Source organism: Suncus etruscus, chromosome 16, assembly GCF_024139225.1.
Source record: "Suncus etruscus isolate mSunEtr1 chromosome 16, mSunEtr1.pri.cur, whole genome shotgun sequence".
Lineage (NCBI taxonomy): Eukaryota > Metazoa > Chordata > Mammalia > Eulipotyphla > Soricidae > Suncus > Suncus etruscus.
This window is the reverse complement of record NC_064863.1, coordinates 64,419,244-64,441,988: the sequence shown is the minus strand read 5'-3', so window position 1 is coordinate 64,441,988 and position 22,745 is coordinate 64,419,244. Positions and strand designations below refer to the sequence as shown.

Genomic DNA, 22,745 nt, shown 5'->3' with positions numbered 1-22,745 from the left:
GCGCCGGAGATGGCGGCTTCGGGCCTGGAACATGGCGCCCACGCCATGGAGGCCCGGCGGCGGGGCTGCGAGCATTATGACCGAGGATGTCTCCTGAAGGTGACGACTTCGTAGGAGTCTGCTCTGGAGGGTGTTTCCGCCGGCAACTTGAGTGGGGGGAAAGCTGGGCGAGTGTTCAATTAGAAGTGAGATTGTGGGGTGCCGGGGCTCGAACCCTGGTCGATCGGTTGCTGCCCGGCTGAACTAGCGCCCCGGCATTGCCACTTTGCTTTCTTTTACTCGTTGGGTTTCTTTCTTTCGTGTTCTGTTGAGAGGAAAGAAAATAAAGGTGGAGAGTGAGCCCAGGGCCTGTGCTGGTTTCCCTCTGTTCTTCCCCTCTTCGCCCCAGGAACTTTCGGGGTTCGGGGACATCCACCCCTGGAGTTCTGAAACGAGGTCAGGTTTTGCATGAAGACTTTGCTTTTTTCCCCTTCTCTGTCAGCGTCTTTTTTTAGCGCCCTTGTGGAATCATGAACTGGCCAAGGAGAAAATAAATGGAGGCGTGAAATAAGGCCCCGCAGGCAATTGCAAGTTGGAAATCAATGTTTGGAGAATGTTTTGGGGGGGCGCCTGTTTGTTTTGTTTACGTGGAGAAACACTCTTCCAAGTCCTTCTGGAAGGGGCATTCATTGGGTAAAAGTTGGTGGATGTTTGGGGGCAAGAAGTTTTAGAAGCTTTTGAAGTGACAACTCTGAGGTTTGTCGTCCCACATTCTTGCTCTCAGGTAGTGAAGTTTTGCTCCTTAAGTCTTGGATTGATTTCGAGGATGCTAACTTTCCTAAGAACCCTCTGTAAAAGAGAGCTGAGTGACGTCAAGTGAGAGTTTTAAGGAGAAATTAAGTCATTGGAATAAGACAAGACAGGGGAAAATGTCATCTTGAAGTATGTAATCTTGAAGAAGGTGATGACTGGTGATTTGACAAGAGAAATTGACAGTGAAGAAATTGGTGCTAGCCTGCTTTCATTTGGTTCTAGCGAGAGTGGCTCTAGCGAAAGTAAAATAGCTGGTGCAGGCAATTTTGGGATTTCATGGGATGTGGGGAAGTCATCTGTGGCAGTGCTCATGGGTTACTCCTAGATCTGCACTCAGGAAAAACTGATGGTGTTCAGGGACCTTATGACATACCTGGGATTGAACCAGGGTTCGCCCTGTGCAAGACAAACACTCTATACACTGTTCTATTGCTCCAGTCCCCATTTTGGGGGAACTTACAGAAGTTGTGATTTTAAATGAGAGGTACATAGTATGTTTCCCCCTTTAAGATAGAGATATTGCAACATGTTTTGGAAATGATACAAATAAAATAATATTTTTATAGTGTAAGGAAGGAAAGAAAACTCGAAGTACTTTTTAAAAAAAAAACTTTATTGATATACTGGTTACACAAAGTTGTTCTTAATACAGGTTTCTTTTTTATATATATAGTTACAAAGTTGTTCATGATTGAGTTTCAATCAGATAGGAACATTATAAGTAGCCTAAGAGAATATGGTGTTAGTGACAAGTAGAAGTATTGTACTCATATAAAAAGACTATAAACTAAAAAGGAAAGATAGTATTTAGGGTTTTTTTGTTTTTGTTTTTGGATTACACCCTGCCATGCTCAGGGGTTACTCCTGGCTCTGCACTCAGGAATCACTCTTGGCATACTAGGGACCATGTGAGATGCCAGGGATTGAACCCGGGTCTGCTGCATCCAAGTCAAACACTGTACTATCATTCTGGCTGCAATATGGAGGTATTTTCAAAAATATGTGGATTGAATTTATAGAAGAATATGCTCTTCATTATCTGTCATCACAGTAAAATAAGAAACAAGGTCATCAACACTACGAGAAGGGTAGAAAAGGTGTTTTAGATTTAAAAAGATTTGAAGTAATCGTAGAGTTGAGGTTCTATAGAGTGAGGTATGGAAGCATTTAGGAAGGCCCACTTCTTATGACTTGGTATCTGGTAATATGGTGGTTCTTTTTTTTTAAGCCATTTGTCACCTTTTTCTGTATATGTTAACTAAGTGAGAAATGGCTTTAATCAGTTAGGATTTTGGATGGATGAGTATGAAGATTATAAGAAAAGAAAGGAGGGGGCCGGGCGGTGGCGCTGGAGGCAAGGTGCCTGCCTTGCCTGCACTAGCCTAGGACGGACCGCGGTTCGATCCCCCGGCGTCCCATATGGTCCCCCAAGAAGCCAGGAGCAACTTCTGAGCACATAGCCAGGAGTAACCCCTGAGCGTCACAGGGTGTGGCCCAAAAAAAAAAAAAAAAAAAAGAAAAGAAAGGAGGGCCTGGAGAAAAAGAGTTCTGCTGGCAGGGTGCTTGCTTCCACAAGACTAACTTATATTTGATCCCTGGTTCCACATGTGATTCCTCCTGCCCCGTCTCCCCAGCACTAAAAACAGAAGTGAAGAAAAAAAGAGAAGGCAGACACTTAAGGTGTGTGGAAGGGAAGAATTGGAGTGAGGGCAAGAGGAGGGAGGTAGTGGTTGAGAGTTTCATGTTTGAAATTAAATTAGAAATAGAATTTATTTTCTGTCCTAGGGTAATGGCTCTCCTGATGGAACCCTGTTAGGAGATCAAAACTGCTTTCTAAGATACATTCATTTTTTTTTCCAGTGCAAAGGCAATAATGAAAACTGCTGGCATGTGTGCACAAACCAAACTAGTGACAACTTATGTATTGAATATAATACATTACTGAAATAATATTGTATTGTTCATGCAATAGTGTATTGTAAAAGGGGCATTTGAATCAAACACTCAAACACTTCTCCAAGTTAAATTTAGGTGGTTTTCTCGGCTGGAGCAATAGCACAACAGTAGGGCGCTTTCCTTGCACTCTGCCATCCTGGGACCAATCTGGGTTTGATCCCGTGCATCCCATATGGTCCCCTGAGCCTGCCAGGAGTGATTTCCGAGTGCAGAGCCAGGAGTAACTCCTGAGTGCCGCAGGATGTGACCCCAAAAGAAAACAAGCAAACAAATATTAGGTGGTTGTCTAATATAGTGGATGCTTGCCTTGCATATGATCAGCACAGCTCCCATATGCTCCCTGAGCACTGCCAGAAATAATTCCTGAGTGCAGATCTAGGAAGGAGTAAACCCTGAGCATAGTTGGGTGTGGCCCCCTCACTCACCCAAAATAAAATAAAATTAGGTGGTTGTCATAAGGAAAAACTGACAATTAGATTGCAAACAGAACTAGTTATTTTCTATTTATTTGTTTGTTTTGGGCCATACCTGGTGGCGCTCAGGGGTTACTCTTGGTTCTGTGCTCAGAAATAGCTTCTGGGAGGTCCTGGGGACTATGTGGGGTGCCGGTGTTTGAACCTGGGTCTGCAGCAGCAAGGCAAATGCCCAGTACTGCTTTGCTATTGCTCTGGCCACTAGAACTAGTTATTTTGATGATACAGCATTTTTACATAAACAATATCAGGTGAGTAGTTAGCATATTCTTGAAAAGGAGGGGAATGGAACTAGGATAAATGGGGAAAATCGTGATTAAAGATTTATAATTTAAGTGAAAATGAGAATTTTGGAAAACTTGTATCTTCTTTGGCTTGAAAATGTTCCAATACCTCATCAGAAAAATCTTTAGGTGAACTGTATTTGTATTTAGGTATGCTTATGAACTTGCTCTTGGTTCAAATCTTTGACCTGTTCCAAGAGAGAAAGAGAAAAGAAATATTTTTTGCACTGGCGCTTGTTTTTTCTTGCTTCTTATAATTTTTTCTTTGGTTTAGGCACCTTGCTGTGAAAAGCTTTATACTTGCCGGTTGTGTCATGATAACCAAGAAGATCATCAGCTAGATCGTTTTAAAGTGAAGGAAGTACAGTGCATAAACTGTGAAAAAGTTCAGCATGTAAGATTTTATGATACATTTCTATTTTATTTCTAAGAATTCTAAGATAAATAAATTTTTTATTGAGACTGTTGTAAATATAACTCCTTTTCTTTGGGACACACCTGGTGAAGCTCAGGGGTTACTCCTGGCTATGCGCTCAGAAATCGCTCCTGGCTTGGGAGATCATATGGGATGCTGGGGGATAGAACCACGGTCTGTCTTAAGCTAGCACGGGCAAGGCAGACCCTTTTGCTTGCACCACCATTCTGGCCCCATATAACTCTTAACTTTTAGAGTAGTCAATGTCTTTTATTTGATTAAGAACTTATAAAAATAAAGTTCTATACTTTTAACACATTGTGAGTATTCAAAAAATTAATAATTTTTGTAAATTTATTCCAATTTTTAATTCACATCTGTCATTTTTTAGGCCCAACAGACTTGTGAAGAATGCAGCACATTATTTGGAGAATATTATTGCGGTATATGCCATCTATTTGACAAAGACAAGAAGCAGTATCATTGTGAAAAATGTGGAATTTGTAGGTACTGTATGTAAAGTATCTTATATTCTAATTAATAGGGTGTTACTCTAGTACAGTTAGGAATAATTGGTGACTAATATGAAAGAATTTATAGGTGTTTAAATGATGAAATATTTTAAGTACAGAAAATTTAAGATTATTAAGATCCCACGATGTATGAGAGTTATGGAGGAGTTTAGTAGATCCAGAGAGTAATTGTATATAGAACAAGTTTATGCTATTAAGAAACTAAAATATGGGGCCGGAGAGATAGCACAGCGGTGTTTGCCTTGCAAGCAGCCAATCCAGGACCTAAGGTGGTTGTTTTGAAACCTGGCGTCCCATATGGTCCCCTGTGCCTGCCAGGAGCTATTTCTGAGCAGATAGCCAGGAGTAACCCCTGAGCACAGCCAGATGAGGCCCAAAAACAAAACAAAAACAAAAACAAAAACAAAAAATCCAGAAACTAAAATATCTCATTTTTTTGAAAGATTGCTAAGAAAGAATAAAGTTTATAAGATCATAATGGCTCTGAAACGACCCTTGTCCAGAATGGTTATTACGTGAAAAAGGTTTTTGCAGTTATTAGCTTTGGTCAAAACTACATTTAATTGTCTCCCAAGATTTGCAGGATTCTAATACTTCATTACAAAGTTCTCTGGGGAAGTATCACATTCAGTGGAATGTAATTGGGAAATACCTAGTTCAAGTATATGCTACAACTCAAAATTTCTAATGAAGAGTTCTGTATTTTATATTGAGCATTATGAAATATATGAGTTTGGTTTTAGTGAAGATCCTAATTTTGTTATTTGCTATCACTACTTAAAATCTTTTAAATTTCTAAAGATATTGGAAGCATAATTTATTAAGATTTGCAAATGCTACTCAGAAATGACATAAGATGATCAAATTTTTAAAAAAAAAAAAAGTGGACTGTAAGGCAAGTTAAAAAATATCTGCAAATAACAGCATTGTTAGAAACTCTTTGTCCTCCCATGATAGTGTTTTTTTTTTTTTTTAAATCATTCTTGGGTTGGAGAGATAGCATGGAGGTAAGGCATTTGTTTGCCTTGCATGCAGAAGGATGGTGGTTCAAATCCTGGCATCTTGTACAGTCCGCCGAGCCTGCCAGGAGTGATTTCTGAGCATAGAAGAGCCAGGAGGAACCCCTGAGCGATGCCGGGTGTGACCCAAAAAACAAAAACAAAAACAAAACAAAAAAATTATTCTTGGGGCTGGAGCAATAGCACAGCAGTAGGGCTTTGCATGCAGCCAACCGGTATGGATTTGGAGTTCAATCCCCACATTACATATGGTCCCTCAAGCCTGCCAGGAATGATTTCTGAGCACAGAGCCAGGAGTAACCCCTGAGCGCTGCTGGATGTGGCCCCAAAACAAAACAGCAACAAAAATTTAATCCCCCCCCCCCCCCCCCCGGCTCATGTGACAGTGAGCCACACCCTGCGCCAGAGACTGAACCTCATACAGGCCAGTGACCTTAACCCCTGTACAATCTTTTCAGCTCAAATTGCGTCTGAATATAGATTTTTTTTATTTTATATAAAAATAGTTTCATGTATATTCATCAATGATCAGCTTTTACATAATTATACATTCTTCTTAGATTTTTACAAGGGTATTTAGGATATTGAAAAGTTTTCTATTTTATTGTGAAGCATTGTCATTGCTTTTTAAAAAGTCTTCAAGGCAAAAGCCAAAGAGTTAATATAGTGGGCAGCGTGTTTGCCTTGAATGAAGCTGATCCTGGTTCAGTCCTTAGCACTCCACATAGTTCCCTGAATCCTGCTAGGAGTGATCTCTTAGCACAGAGCCAGGAATAAACCCTGAGAACCACGGCCTGAGCACAAAAAAATGATCTCAACAACAAAAAAAACACAGCAAAACGATCAGGTTTCTAGCATGACTCCTGCCTAGATTTCTCTTCCTCTTGGCACTTCAAACAGTCCAGCTTGTCTTTATTTTATTTACTTCTTCTTTTTTTTTTATTTTAATTTTTTTTAAATTTATTTATTTTGAATTATGAGAACAAAAGATGCAAAGAAAGAGGACAAGGTAAAGTTACAGTGGAAGGACAATCAGCCATAACATAATTCTCAGAAGAAGTCCCCTTGCTGATATCTTAACTTTGAACTTTCAGGCAAAGAACGTTAAGATAAATAAAACAGAATCCATGTACAATTACTTTGTCCCTCAAGTCCCCAGATTGTAGCACATTGTAATATTTCTTAACAGCACACAAGGCAATCTAAAGCCATAAAACTTATGTAACTCCTTAAACATTAGAGGCATAGTATTTTTTACATTTCCATGTACATGCATATTAGCTTAAGTTAACCTCAAATTTTAAGTGGGTGCATTTAACCTCAAATTTTAAGTGGGTGCATTTTAAGGATTAGAGTCAAAGGAGCACAGTAAAAACCGTGTTAGAGTGGCAATTGTTGTTTGCATAGGCCAACCAAAATATGAGAGGCATGGAAAGGAATAACCTTGGCCTAAATACAAAGAGATCCTACCCCTGAAGTTTCCTGGCATAAGACCACATCTAGGCTTCAGGCAAGTTATCTTCCGATCCAAGACATTGTCCGTAGTGCCAACACACTTTTCACACAGTCTCTGTTGTTGGTATCATGTTTCTGTATTAAAGATTCTGGAATCTGCATATCCTAAATTGAAGTCATGATGTGGAGCATCTTCTCGTTTCACCTCACCATGAAAGGGCAATGCAGGAAGCCCTGTCCTGTAAGCAGGTCGTTGTTAAGTCTTCTCATTGTTAAGGGAAGTCTCTTTTCAGCAGGACGATGTCTGAGCAGTGGTAGGGTCTTCCATGGTAGAGGATTGCTTCCAGGTGATGTTATAGACAAACCTCACAATTAAGGGGCAATACAGCAAGCCCTGTCCAATAAGCAGGTCATTGTTTTTGTTAAGTCTTCTTAGTGTTAAGGGAAGTCTTTTTTGAGTAGATCGATGTCAGAGCAGCTGTAGGGTCTTCCCTGGTAGAGGAATGCCTCCAGGTGATGTTATATACAACCTTGGATGTTTTGTAGATGTCTTCTCTAGATCAGGGGTGAATAGAGAGTGCCCATTCTTCTGAGGCCTGTACCAGGTCTTTATGTCAATGTTCAGGGTGTAAGGTCTCATTGCACTACAAGATTTGTGTGTTCTCATCTCTATTAGATAAGAACTTATTGGTATGTATAGTATTTTCCCATTTTAGTGTGCCTAAGCAAACAAGAAATAAAGCCACGTGGTGCTATCAGATATATGGGGGCGTAAGAACATTTCCAACAATATCCATGACTTGGTTCAAACATAAGCATTAAACTGAGGGATTCTTTTACACCAAATTTCATATTGAGCAGTTCACAAAGAGAAGATAAAAAACATGAGGGGGGGGGGATCATCACTGTATAAGAAAATATTCAGCAAAAGTTATAGCCATCAAAGAAAACACCCATAAAATGTTGAAGAGACATAAGTGTCATTTTTATGCCTTTTAAAATAGTTGGGTGGGTGTTAACTCCAGGGCACCACTTTGATCTGTGACTTAGGACTCTACAGTACTTAAGTTAGAAAGGGTAAATGAGGAGTAATGATGATAGGAGTTAAGGAAGTTAAAGAGAAATATGATCTTATGAAGGGGTATGCAAAAGGGCAGAGTACAACATGGACATTCTGCATATATAAAAACATAATTCAATGATAGTGAGTACTATAAATGTTTCTTGTGCGTGCGGGGGCAATAGAGATTACCAGTGACTTCAAGAAGCTAGAAGGCCAGAAGTTCAGGGCCCCACCCAGACCCTCCCTAAGGAGCTGAATGGATAATGGGGGAAAGCCTAGGGTACCTTCGAGCTCCACCAAGGGGCCCAACTCACCGGATTGCCCAGGCATGTGGCCTGGGGAAGCCCTGGAGATCTGGAGCAAGGTGGTAGAGGGGTGCTGGGGTTACCCAAGTCCCGCACCCCCACTAGGCCTGGTTAGGAAGGCCTCCAGCATGGCGGTGGCCTGCCAAACCCCCTCCTGCTAGACTCCTGGCTCCCAGGAAGGAGAGATCCTTCAAGAAGCTGGGAGGCCTGAAGTTCAGGGCCCCACCCAGACCCTCCCTAAGGAGCTGAATGGATAATGGGGGAAAGCCTAGGGTGCCTTCGAGCTCCACCAAGGGGCCCAACTCACCGGCTTGCCCAGGCATGTGGCCCGGGGAAGCCCTGGACATCTGGAGCAAGGTGGTAGAGGGGTGCTGGGGTTACCCAAGTCCTGCACCTCCACTAGGCCTGGTTAGGAAGGCCTCCAGCATGGCGGTGGCCTGCCAAACCCCCTCCTGCTAGACTCCCGGCTCCCAGGAAGGAGAGATTCTTCAAGAAGCTGGGAGGCCAGAAGTTCAGAGCCCCACCCCTACTTCTTCTTTTTTTTTCTTTCATGCCAGCAATGCTTAAAAATTACTCCTGGCTCTGTGATATGGGGTCACTATTAATGGGGTTCTAGGGGCCATCAGCCATATGCAATATTGAGGATTCAATCCAGGTCAGCTCTGCACAGAAAAAATGCCTACCCACTGTATTATCAATCTGGCTCTTACTTTATTTTTAAGTGAAGCAAGATAGTTTTTGTTAAAAGAAATTTACATAGAAAGATGTGAGAGAAAAGAAAGGAATATATGTTTAAAAGAACATGAGGGACAGAGTGATTGTACAAAAGGTAGGGTTCTTTCTTTGCATATGACTGACCTGGGTTTGATCTATTTGATCCCAAGCAACACATGCACATGCACAGGTACACGTCTGTCTTTCTCTCTCATGGAAAATAGCAGAGAAGAGAAACAGTTATTCAAGACAATATAAACTTCTCTAGAGTACAAAATGCAGGAGACAGGTAGATACATGTTTAAGAGAACCCAGGATTGAATTTAAGGTAGGCAGATGCTCTCTGTGAGCTAGAGCCTTTACTTTACAAGTGGGATCCAAAGATAGGCTAGTAAATTAGACATTGTTAATTATTCCAAGAATATGAGCATAGAATATTTTGTCTTTATTTTTTTTTTTGGTGTCCTCTTTATGTCCTTTGACAGTAATTTACAATTTTCAATGTATATGTTTACATATCCCTTTTAAAATCAGGTAACCATTTTGCTACAACCACCATTTTTTAAAAGATAGACTATATGGCCAGAGAGATAGTACAGAAGTTAATGTACTTGATTTGCACATGGCTGACTTCCGTTTGATCCCCTTCACTGCATATAATCCCTTGATCACCTGCCAGGAATCATCTTTGAACATAGAGCCAGGGGTAATTCTTAAGCAAAGCTGGGTGTGACAGTAATTCCTTTCCTCTATCCAAAAGAAAGAGAAAGAATTAACAAAATAGGTAAATTATGTTAAATATAAGTACTATTTTGTGGAATTATTACTAGCATTTTGTGCATATAAATGTATGAGAGGAGGAGAAAGTGGGGAAAAACTATATTCTTTATTGTATTGATGTTAATTCTGAAACTTATTAAATCAACTAGCTTACAGCACTAAAACCAAAAGGAATTTTTTTTTAATAAGGCCTCTTAAATATATGCAAATATAAATAGGACTTTCTGTTTGTAATGAACCCTTTTGACTTTTGATATGTCTGAAACATCTTTATTTTTGAAGAACTTTTTTTTTTGCGGGGGTGGGATGGGGTACAGACCTGGTGATGCTTAGGGGTTACTCCTGGCTATGTGCCCAGAAAGGCTTCTGGCTTGGTGGATCACATGTGATGCCGGGATTGAACCATGGTCCATCCTGGGTCAGCTGCGTGGAAGACAAATGCCCTACTGCTGTGCTATTGCTCCGGCCCTTGAAGGAAATTTTTGACAAATAAGGTTGGGGTAAGGGGAGAAGCACATCTAGCGATGGATGCATAGGGCTTCTGACTCTATACTCAAGAATCACTCTTGGGATAGACATAGAAAGTCTCACTCATCTATGGGTTTTAAGAAAAATAAAAGACATTATTATAGTAATGCCCAGAGACAATAGAGATGAGAGCTCTAAGGACGGGCTCAGGATATGAAGCTCACCACAAAGAGTGGTGAGTGCATTAAGAGAAATACCTATACTAACATCTATCATGTCAATGTTATTGATTGAGAGAAGTAGAATGCCTGTCTCAAATACAGGCAGGGAGTTGGGGAGGAGGGAAGTTGAGGGCATTGGTGGTGAGAATGTTATACTGGTGAAGGAGGGTGTCAGCGTGCAAGGCAAGCACCTTAACCCCTTACTGTCTTTATGGCCCTAAATAAGGAATTCTTGTCTTTATTGTTTCTTTTTTCACCCCCCAGAATTTTAAAAATGTTGCTTTACTGTGTACTCATGTGTACTGTTTTCAGTGAGAAATCTATTATCCTTATCTTTGTTTTTCTGTACTTATTTTCTCAATGCTTAAAAAAAAAAGGGAATTATTTTTTTTATTTTTATTTTTTTTTTTTTGGTTTTTGGGCCACACCCAACAGTGCTCAGGGGTTACTCCTGGCTGTCTGCTCAGAAATAGCTCCTGGCAGGCACGGGGCACCATATGGGACACCAGGATTCGAACCAACCACCTTTGGTCCTGGATGGGCTGCTTGCAAGGCAAACGCTGCTGTGCTATCTCTCCGGGCCCGGGAATTATTTTTAATGATGCATTTATACCATGTATTACTATATAGCTCTGGAAGGAATTAAGTTCTCTATAGACATCTCGAAAATCCTATAAGGGGCTGAAGTTATAGAGCAGAGGTATAGGATGCTTGCCTTGCATGCGGCTGACTTGGGTTCCATCCCCTACATCCTCTTTGGTCCCCCTGAGAACCACCAAGAGTGATTCCTGTGCAGGGGCCATGCTAATCTTCTCTGTATCGTTCCAGTTTTAGTATATGTGCTGCCGAAGCAAGCACGATTCCCGAGTGCAGAGTCAGAGAAACAACTAAGCCTCACTGGGTATGGCCCAAGAACAACAACAAAAACTTAGGCTGTATTGTTAAATATTGTAAAATAAAACAGTATTTAGGAATTGAGTTTCCATTTGACCTAGCAACTTCATTTCTTGGAATATATTTCCTAAAGGCCCAAAATCAAAATGGAGAAAAGATTTGCACTCCTGTTTTTCTTGAAGCACTATCCACAAAAGCCAAAATCTAGAAACAATCTAAGTATTCAAGAATAAATGGCTGAATAAAGAAGCTGTGCTACATATACAAATTGGAATATTACTTGTCCGTCCATAAAAAAGATTAAATCTTGTATTTTGCTGCTACCTGGAGAGACCTGAAATATCATGCTGAGTGAAATTAGAGAGAAGCCAACACAGAATGATCTCTTTTGTATGTGAGATACAGAGAAGCATAATAGTGGAATAACAAATGCCCACAACGGAAATAAAGAACATGAGAACCAATACTCAGTAGGAAACATGCCACTTGAGTGGGCTAGAGTATAGGACAGGAAGGAAACAATGATTGGTTGTAGAAAGTGGCTCAACCTCAAGAAGGAGGAGATGTGAAAGGTGATAAAGCATTATGTCTGAAGCCCTATTTGTAACAGTACTGTAAACCACAGTGTAAAAACTGTGAAAGGAGAATAAAACCACTTCTTGACTGGTAAGCAGTGTGTGTGGGAGGAGTGGGGAGGCAGGAGCAAGGAGGGCTGTGGAATTGGTGAAGGAAAGTAGACACTGGTAAAGGGATTGGTTTTGAAACATTGCAAACCTGAAACCCAATGAATAACTAATTCCACGGTGACTTGAAAAGTAAAAGACCAAAGTCGGGGAAATTGCTTTAAAGAAGTTGGAGAATGGGCTCTATGGAGATAATCAGTCATTTTAAAAAATAAAAGCATGTGTATAGTTTGATTTTTATGTGTTTTTTAGGATTGGTCCAAAGGAAGAATTTTTCCATTGTTTGAAATGTAACCTATGCCTTGCTATAAATCTTCAAGGGAAACACAAGGTATATAATTTAATTTGCATAATTTTGAAGTATTACAAAGTTCTTAAATCCTGATATATTTAGAAGAATGTGATACTGTCACTTGATAACTCACTTTTTATTTTTAGGTTTATTCATCTTTTTATTATTTATTTGAATGTTAAGTAGGTTAAGGAAAAATTAAAAATGTATGCCTCAGTATTCCTGATCTATAATTTCTTTTATTTTATTTTGGTTACTCCTGGCTCTACGCTCAGAAATTGCTCCTGGCAGACTTGGGGTACCATATGGGATGCCGGGATTTGAACCACGGTCCTTCTGCATGCAAGGCAAATACCTACCTGCCACACTATCTCTTCAGCTTTCTGATCTGTAATTTCTATAGTGTTTAAGAATATTTGTATCAGTTATTAGTATACTGTTGATAATGGAATGCCAATGTATGTTTCTATTTTTTGTGCACCTGTTGTTGGCTAGAGGCTAATTCTGACTGCACGCTCAAAAATCTCTTGATGGTATGATGCTCAGGATATTGAGTCCAGGCCCTGCATGTGAAACAGATGCTCTAGTCTATTGAGCTATGTCTCAGGCCCCTGACTTATAGATTCTTACATTGGTACCAGTGTTAAGAATAATTGTAAAAGGAAATACTATTTGAACAGTGTAACCTATTAACACAGCATTCTAAGGAAATGCTGAAAATAGTTTTATTTGCTTTTGTAATTAAAGCAGGTAATTTAAATCTGAATATAGTGCTAATACCATATCCCATGCCCTTTTAAATTTATTTTTTATTTATTTTTTTTTTGGTTTTTGGGCCACACCCATTTGACGCTCAGGGGTTACTCCTGGCTATGCGCTCAGAAGTCGCTCCTGGCTTGGGGGACCATATGGGACGCCAGGGGATCGAACCGCGGTCCGTCCTAGGCAAGCGCAGGCAAGGCAGGCACCTTACCTCTAGCGCCACCGCCTGGCCCCCTTTTAAATTTTTTTAATATTTAGAATAAATTCTAAATAATCGTCTATAAACTACCAGTTAGCATACTAAGTTAGCTATAAGAATCTAAGGGAGAATAGCGAGGATTGGATTAGAGTGAAATATAAACTATTTTTATATGGGTATAGAAAATTCCAAATATGGGGAGCAGCATTTGATGTAATATTTTATGAGTGTTGGAAGACATAATGATCAGAAAATATTGAAATAGTGTTAATTATACTGCAGTATGCAATAACAGATTCAGTAAAAGATGAGGATAAGAAATAATAGACATTAGATTGGTATAAAACAGTAAATTAGTAAAGAAAAATGGACACGAATAATGAATATTTAACATGTGATGACTGCTCAGATATAAGGTGAAAAAAAATTGAGCAGTGGCACAAGTGGTAGGGTATTGCCTTGCATGTGTTAACCTAGGCTGGACCAAGGTTTGATCCCCTGGCATCCCATATGGTTCGCTAAGCCAGGAGTGATTTCTGAGCACATAGCCAGGAGTAACCCCTAAGTGTCACTGGGTGTGGCACAAAAACCAAAAAAAAAAAAAATGAAGCTTAAGTATTTATGCCTTCTCTTAAGGAATTACGTTAGTTGAATATGACATTTTTGGAAATAAAAGATTGTTTTTATGGACTTTAATTTGATGTGATATCCTGGTAGAATTATTCTGGAATCAGGAACCTTTTATAAAAATTTTTCATATAGGGGCTGGAGAGATAGCACAGTGGTAGGGCATTTTCTTTGTGTGCAGCCGATCCAGGACGGACTGTGTTTTGAATCCTGGCATCCCATAGGTCCTCTGTGCCTACCAGGAGCGATTTCTGAGCGCAGAGCCAGGAGTAACCCCTGAGCACTGCTGGGTGTGACCTAAAAACAAACAAGCAAAAAAAAAAAACAAAAACAAAAACAAAACAAACTTTATATAGTGCTATGTGATTTCCAAATTGTGTATTGTATGTGCATATGTTCATGCAGAACAGCTAACTCATTTCATCCAGATCTCTGTATTTGCATCTTCTCAATGTAAAGAAGCTGTTATAAGATTGTGATTCCAGATATATTTTAATCTATATGTGTATAGAAATTGCATTTTGGGGCCGGAGAGATAGCATGGAGGTAAGGCGTTTGCCTCTCATGCAAAAGGTCATCGGTTCGAATCCCGGCGTCCCATATGGTCCCCTGTGCTCGCCAGGAGCGACTTCTGAGCATGGAGCCAGGAGTAACTCCTGAGCACTGCCGGGTGAGACCCAAAAACCAAAAAAAAAAAAAAAAAAAAAAAAAGAAATTGCATTTTGATGATAAAAAGTATGGTTTAGCTTTATAATGAAAAGAAGGCTAAAGAAGTGATACCTTTATGTCTGAGTGACAGCACAAGGGTTTAGGATCTTGCCTTGCATTTTACTGACACCAGTTGGATCTCTTTCACTACTTATGGTTCTCCAAGTACTGCCAGGAGGATTTCTGAGCACAGAACCAGGAATAAGCCCTTAGCATAGCTAATATGGCCTACCCCAAAAAATAAAAATTAAGAAGTGAAATCCTGCCCAAGATTTATTTTTTTGCTTCAGGGTCCACATTTGGGCTCACAGGTGACTATGGCTCTGTGCTTAATAGTGCTTTGGGGCTCATGCAGTGCTGGGGATCAAACCTGGGCCTCCTGCATGCAACACATGTCCTCACATGCTCAGCTTGTTGAGTTGTCTCTTGAGCTCCTTGTCAAATATCTTAAGGATTAGTAATTGGCAGGGCTGCCATTCTAGTTCAGATATATGTTTGAGATTCCTCTTCCATTGTTTTTTAAACAACATGTTTTTTTTCTCTTGTATTTTTGTCCTTCCTTCCTTCCTTCCTTCCTTCCTTCCTTCCTTCCTTCCTTCCTTCCTTCCTTCCTTCCTTCCTTCCTTCCTTCCTTCCTTCCTTCCTTCCTTCCTTCCTTCCTTCCCTCCCTCCCTTTTTTCCTCCCTCCCTCCCTTTTTTCCTCCCTCCCTCCTCTCCCCTCCCCCTCCCTCCCCTCCTCCCCCTCCCTCCCCTCCCCTCCCTCCCCTCCCCTCCCTCCCCTCCCCTCCTTCCCCTCCCTCCCCTCCCTCCCTCCCTCTCCTCCCTTCCTTCCCCCTCCCTCCCTCCCCTCCCCTCCCTCCTTCCCTCCCTCCCTCCCCTTCCTCTATTATTTTATATATTAGTTAGTGAAAACTTGTGTATCTTTCAGGTGTGTTTTCTTCTTTTATCTAAAGTCAGTAAGTTTGTCAAGTTAAGAACTAAACTTCCTTCTGGCTTTGTGTTCAAGGATCACTTTTGGTTGTGCTCAGGGGAGCCAGGGATAAAACAGGATAGGCTTGTACAAGGCAAACTCCCTACCCACAGTACTCTCTCTGACCCCAAATTTTAAAGTTATTTTCCTCAAATAATCTCATCAATGAAGTTGTGAGAATGAATGAAGCATCTCATTATGGCATATCATTAAGTAAATTAATCTGTGACCTAAGACATTTATAGAGAAGTTTTTAAGCATTCATTATCTCTTTATCTTTGGTAAATCTTGAGCTCTGAATTTCCTTATCTGTAAATTAAAAATGTTATTATTAAGTATTATTAAGATGTATTGAACAGTTTTTTTTTTTTGTTTTTTTTTGTTTTGTTTTTTTTTTTTTTTTTGGTTTTTGGGCCACACCCGGTAACGCTCAGGGATTACTCCTGGCTATGCGCTCAGAAGTTGCTCCTGGCTTGGGGGACCATATGGGACACCGGGGGATCGAACCGCGGTCTGTCCAAGGCTAGCGCAGGCAAGGCAGGCACCTTACCTTTAGCGCCACCGCCCAGCCCCACAGTTTTTTATTGTTTAGGATAATGTGAAAAGCCTGAAGTAGTCTTGTTATTGTTAACTTTTTAGTATTATTGTTAACTTTTTAGTATTAATAATAGTTTTATACCTGACATTTTTAGCTGATTATGCTTTTGGTAATTTGATTTTTTTATTTTAACAGTGTATTGAAAATGTCTCTCGTCAGAATTGTCCAATATGTTTGGAGGTAAGCTTAAATCTCTTGCTTTGGAAACTGTTATTCAAGTTTAAATGGTCTTCATTTAAGTACTAATTTTTTTTCCACAGGACATTCATACATCCCGTGTTGTTGCACATGTCTTACCATGTGGACATCTTTTACATAGGTAATGTAACTGCTTTTATTCCTTTAAAATATGTTTGAAAATATTGAACATAAGTTTTGCTTTACTAAAATAATGTGTTTTTTATTTTAATTTCAGAACATGTTATGAAGAAATGTTGAAAGAGTGAGTATCTGGTGGGATTTTTAAAATTCTAATTTTGGGGCCCAAGAGATAGTACAATAGTAGGACTCTTATCTTGATGCAGCTAACCTGGGTTCAATCACAAACCAGATTCCCTTATGCCATGCACCTTATTCCCACCCTGCAGGGGTGATTCCTGAGTGTAGAGCCAGGAATAACCCCTGAATACAATTGGGTATGGCCTAACAAAAAAATTTTAGTTGTGCAGCCAGAGAAAAAAAGTACAACAGGTAGGAACTTTCCCTGTACGTGGCTCACCTGGATTCAATCTCAGGTATCACCTATGATCTCCTGAGCACCACCAAGGGTACTTCTTGAGTTCAGTCAGGAGTATCACACATTGCTGTGTGTGGCTTCCTAAAACCAATTTCATTTTGCATTAAAAATATTCTACTTGTAAGATGTCTTTTGAGAAGGGAGGTGGGTGGGAGCTACTGAAATTATCTCAAACCGAGACTTGTTTGGGAAGAAAGGATGTTAAAATGATATTAGAATAGTTAGAAAGATTCGAGTCTATCTTTATATTTGTGTCTGGCCGATTGATCCACAGAAATTTTAATTGTAACATATGATTCAGAACTTGAAGTTTTTCAGAATATTCAGAAAATAATATGATTCGAATAAGCTTAGGACATATTCTCTATCTGCTTAAAATATAGGAAGAAATAGAGTTTGTCTACTAGAAACAGCGTGATAAGTTTTTATTTTTTGTTTTTTGGGCCATACCCGGTGATGCTCGGGGGTTACTCCTGACTGTGCGCTCAGAAATTGCCCCTGACTTGGGGGACCATATGGGATGCTGGGGGATCGAACCGTGGTCTGTCCTAGGTTAGTGCATGCAAGGTAAATGCCCTACTGCCTGTGCCACTGCTCCGTGCCCAAGCGTGGTAACTTTTTAAAGTATATTTTACAAGAATATGAGCTAATTGCTAATTTATCTTCAGCTTTAGAGAACTGAGGGGAAAATATCAATAAATGATTTAATTATAACCTTTATGGTGTAAAGTTCCCAAGATTATTTTGAAATAATGCCTTAAGTTGTTTACTAGTTATTAGCATGCATCTTGTGTACCTCAATTGATGAATTCATGATATAAGGGTTGGATAATATCTTTTTTTATCTCTTCCAGAGGCTACAGATGCCCATTATGTATGCATTCTGCTTTAGACATGTCTAGGTACTGGAGACAGCTAGATGATGAGGTAGCACAGACTCCTATGCCTTCAGAATATCAGAATATGACTGTGGATGTGAGTATTATCGCTGTTAAAAACTTTTCAGGTTTCTTTTTAATACTCCTGTTTTTTCCCTTTTTATCAGATCTGTCTTAAAAATATTGCTTTGTTTGGCACAGGTTTCGATTCTTGAGAAGGTTAAAATAATCTTTAAATTTTAGTTACAGTGAACTAAAAAAAGAGCCCCAAAATGAAGAGTTTTAAGAACTACTTTGGGGGTGCTGGAGCAATAGTGCAGCAGGTAAGGCATTTGCCTTGCACAAGGCCGACCCAGGATTGATCCACAGCGTCCCCAATATGGTCCCTGGAGTACTTCCAGGAGTGATTTTTTGAATGCAGAGCCAAGACTTAAGTTCTGAGCACTGCTGGGTGTGACCACAAAACTAAACAAAGCACAAAAAAGAAGTACTTTTTGTTCAGGTTTTCCAACACTAGATGGCAGGCAGAAGCTTGAATCTGAATTATTTACACTTGTCATGCCAGTCAGTAAAAAAATAGAGGCAGATGTCTTGTTTTAGCTTTCATTATTTAAAATATTATTTCAGCTGAACATGCTTGCTGATTTTGAAGATTAATTCTTGTCTTTTTAATACTTATTACTCATATAATCTTATTTTAAACTTTATAAAACTCAACAATTACGAATAATTGAATTGTTTCTAATTAAAAAAGCCAGGAGTAACCCAGTGACACTCAGGGGTTACTCCTGGCTTGGGGGACCATATGGGAAGCCGGGGGATCGAACCGCGGTCTGTCCAAGGATACCACAGGCAAGGCAGGCACCTTACCTCCAGCGCCACCGCCCGGCCCCTAGCAGTCCTTTCCTAATTCAACTCGCTCTAAGTTAAGCCACCACTACCTACTTCAGCAGAATAATTTACCTACTTTCAACTTCTTTGGGAGCTTTCTACTTATTTTGATGTGACTTTCTCAAGCTAATGCTGCTTTCTCTTAAGTAGTAATAATTAATTGCTTTTGCTTTGTTAATTATTGATAATAGTTTAATTATTAATTAATATTATTAATTTGCTTCATTTTCCAGTTAACACCTTTTTTATTTTTTAAGAGCTCTAAAAATTAATTCCTCTGTAATATCTTGACTGTCATCAGAGAGATGAGCTAAATAAAGTTTCGTAATCAGTTTTAGGATCTACTCATTATTTTTGGGGGGGGGGGTCACACCCGGCAATGCTTAGGGGTTATTCCTGGCTCCATGCTCAGAAATTGCTCCTGGCAGGCACGGGGGACCAAATGGGATGCCAGGATTTGAATAGATGACCTTCTGCATGAAAGGCAAACGCCTTACCTTCATGCTATCTCTCCGTCCCCGATCTACTCATATTTTTATTGCTTTATTTGAATTTACTGTGCTTAGTGAAGTTTTTTAAAAAATGAAGTCAACAAGATTTTACAATACTGTTAATTATTGTGCTTCAGTACCAAGCCCTCTACCAGACTGTCAGCTTCCCTTTGCCATTGATTGATTATTTCTGGGTTCCCTCTGTCTGTTTCCTATCCCCTACCCTTGGTGAGGCTCAGTGCTGTAAACTAACTTAGGAACTACTCTTTTGGACTTTGACTCATTCCGAGGCACAGAGGAATCGGAATTTAGTCTATTATGCCAAAAGATAGCAAAAGAAAAATAAAAATTTCCCCTGTGTAAGTAGGCAGAATTGATATTGGTTAGGTAATTGTCAAAGTGTCACTGAATAATAAAACATTTGCTATTTTGAATATAAGTATAATTGCTGAAATGATATGCCTGTTAATTTTTTGCTTAGTACTTTACATTTTTTAACTTAATTGGTTTAAAAGTGGGGTTTTTTGTTTGTTTGTTTTATTTTGTTTTGTTTTGGGCCACACTGGTGACACTCAGGGGTTATTCCTGGCTCTGTACTCAGAAATCTCACCTGGCTTGGGGCATCATATGAGACGCCAGGGGATCAAACCACGCGTCTGTCCTATGTCAGCCATGTACAAGGCAAGTGCCCTACTGCTGCGCCACCTTCCGGCCCCTATTTAAAAGATTTTTATTTAAAGAACCATGATTTACAAAGTTATTGACAGCTGAGTTGAGTCATATAATATTTCAACATTAATCCCTCCCCCAGTGTCAACTCCCATCACCATTGTTACTGTACTCCATCATCCCCCAACCCACTCCCTTACTTGCCACCTTGGTAAGGTTCTTAATACTTTATATACACTTTGGAAGCTATTGTAAAATAAGTTCAAATCCACATTTCCATTTTCTAAAATAAAAGCTATCTGAATGGCCTCTTGAAGTCTTCAGAGAACAATACAAAGTTTGTTTTTTTTTTTACTTAAGAAAATACGTAGACTTATGTATGTTTTTACATCTTCATGTGGTTTTTAATGAATTATTTTCAGGAGGCAATGTTATTTTGTATCTTTAATGTTGATATGCTTCATTTTTATTCATTTCTTTTCAGATTCTCTGCAATGATTGCAGTGGAAGATCTACAGTTCAGTTTCACATATTAGGCATGAAATGTAGTATTTGTGAATCCTACAATACTGCTCAAACTGGCGGCTGTAGAATTTCACTAAACCAGCAATGACCAGTCTATATATATATATACTGCACTGAAAAGTTCAACATTTTTACTGTCTTTAGTATCCTGTTCTCATAATGTGTCAGAATATATGCATTAGAATTAATGTGTTTTTGTAATGGTATTTCTGCATAAATCATATTGGTGCTTTATCAGATGATCATAGCTCTCTATTGAATGACAACCTCTGCACTGTATCTTTTTTGTTTGTTTTGTGGTTCTTGTTTTGGGGTCATGTCTGGCAATGTTCAAGAGTTACTCTTGGCTCTGTGCTCAGGGATCACTCCTGGTGTGCTCTGGTGGGATATGGGATGCCAGGGATTGAAGTAGGGTTGACTGCATGCAAGGGGAACACACCGCTGTACTATCTCTCCAGCCCCTGTACTTGTGTTTTTTTGTCAGTTATTTGAAGCCAGTGATATTTTGTCATTGAAATTTATATCTATAAATGTTTATTACACTTTGCTTGGTTTTGGGCTATACCTGTGATGCTTAGGACTTACTCCTGGATCTGTACTCAGATCACTCCTGGTGAGACTCCAGGGACTTTACGGAGTGCCAAGGATCAAACCCAAATTGATGTTGTGCAAGGCAAGTGCCCCATGTGCTATACTACAGGCTCCAAGTATATTACGCTTTTGTAGAATCTTGCTTTGACAGTTCATTTCTAGTTCTTCATAGGACTCCATTTGAGTCTCATTTGTTTTGGTTTTTGTTTTTGGACAGTACCTGATGGGACTGAGGGCTTATTCCTGGATTTGTGCTCAGGGGTCACTCCTGCTAGGAAATGGGGGAGCAAATGTGGTACTGGGGATCAAACTCAAGTTGGCCACATGCAAAGCAAGCCTCCTATCCACTGTACTATTGCTTTGGCCTCAAATTTTTAATATTCTTGACTTTTTAAGGACTGTGCCCTAATGAAAATATGTTCTGTCTTTCTGATAAAGGGTACGTATACTTTAGATTTTCTCAGATCATCTTTTGGATCCTATAAATGTGAATTTTTATGTAATAACTGCTAATAAAATTACATTACAACAGTGCTTTACAACCCCCCCCCCCCAAGTTACTTATTTTGGCCCATTAGGGGCAATATATTCAGTTGTATGAGAAAGTTCCTCTTCCTATTGAAATTTTATTTTCTTAAGAGTGGTTGGAAAAATTTAAAATAATAGAACTTCCCAAGACTTAAGTAAACCATTAGCATTGAAAAATTTTAGTTGCCCAAATTATTTCTTTAAAGACAAATTTAGTCGAGTATTTAATGAGCAGCTACTCTTCATTGAGATCTCTGTGCTGGATTATTAATTATATAATGAAGTAATAATTTCTGCTATGGGGATAGGTGTTGCTGTTTTAGGGCCACACCTCGGAGTGCTTGTGAGCTACTCCTGACTGCTTGAGTTTGTTATTGGCAGTGCTCAGGGATCAAACCTATTCTTCCATGCAAAGCATATACTGAGTGATTTCTCTGTCTTTCAATCAGTCCCTGGGCCTCATAGGTGCAAAGCATGAACTTTATACCATGAAATCACTCCCTAGTCCCAGATTTTTATAGTATCCTGCCTCCCTATCTTTATGCTCTGTTCTTTTTCTGTGTGTTTCCTGGGTTGGACAGAGTAATAGTGCTGATCTAAGTTTGGGGAAGAAATTGGATATCTTGCCATGTGATACCAGTTTAAAGAATGTTCCCAGATGTAAACTTAAATTTCTGTTACTTTGTGAAACTTAAGTCCTCCCCACCTCCATTTACCCCATTTTTTTCCTTTAATTCTTAAGCTTTAATTATAGTTTGGTTATACAATAGTATTATAATTTATGATTTTGATGCAATTATTGCACTTCAACATCTGAGTGCCCAAGTCAACTTTTCTTCCCACTGCCCTACACATTTAGTAATCTTTGTTTTGTAATCCAGAGGTAAAGGTTTGTCATTCAATGCTGTATGTTTAGCTATATACCACAGATATATGAAGGTTATCCAGTATTTGACATTTTTCGTATTAGTTCACTTAATATGGGAACTTCTAGTCCCATCCAAGTTTCAACAAGCTGCCAAGAAGTCATCTATCTTCTTGGGGGGGGGGGGAGGAATAAAAAAAAAAAGACGTCATCTTCTATAACTGTATGTTCCATATTCTTACTGGTTTTGTTTTAGTGTTGCTGTTGCTTTTGGGTTTTGGTCCACATCCAACTGCTCAGAACTTACTCCTGACTCTGTGCTCAATATCATTCCTGGAAGTGCTCCAGGCCAGGGATTTA

The 22,745-nt window shown here is 39.5% G+C and overlaps 1 protein-coding gene and 1 pseudogene across 1 annotated transcript; one reads left to right on the top strand and one right to left on the bottom strand.

Moving 5' to 3' along the window:
• The first annotated feature begins 8 nt into the window (after positions 1 to 8).
• RCHY1 (ring finger and CHY zinc finger domain containing 1) lies at positions 9 to 20,663 on the top strand. Its single transcript, XM_049790288.1, has 9 exons — positions 9 to 99; positions 3,780 to 3,899; positions 4,312 to 4,427; positions 12,308 to 12,386; positions 16,347 to 16,391; positions 16,472 to 16,530; positions 16,627 to 16,653; positions 17,802 to 17,922; positions 20,361 to 20,663. Exons 1-9 carry the CDS (start codon positions 10 to 12, stop codon positions 20,487 to 20,489), a joined length of 786 nt encoding a protein of 261 aa, XP_049646245.1. The 5' UTR covers position 9; the 3' UTR covers positions 20,490 to 20,663.
• LOC126033190 (uncharacterized) lies at positions 11,263 to 11,336 on the bottom strand (annotated as a pseudogene).
• Positions 20,664 to 22,745: the final 2,082 nt, after the last annotated feature.

Coding starts and splice junctions, on each gene's coding strand:
- RCHY1 (XM_049790288.1), top strand. CDS start 10: ATGGCGGCTTCGGGCCTGGAACATGGCGCCCACGCCATGGAGGCCCGG. Junction 3,900..4,311: donor ACTGTGAAAAAGTTCAGCAT/GTAAGATTTTAT, acceptor GTCATTTTTTAG/GCCCAACAGACTTGTGAAGA. Junction 16,654..17,801: donor TATGAAGAAATGTTGAAAGA/GTGAGTATCTGG, acceptor TATCTCTTCCAG/AGGCTACAGATGCCCATTAT.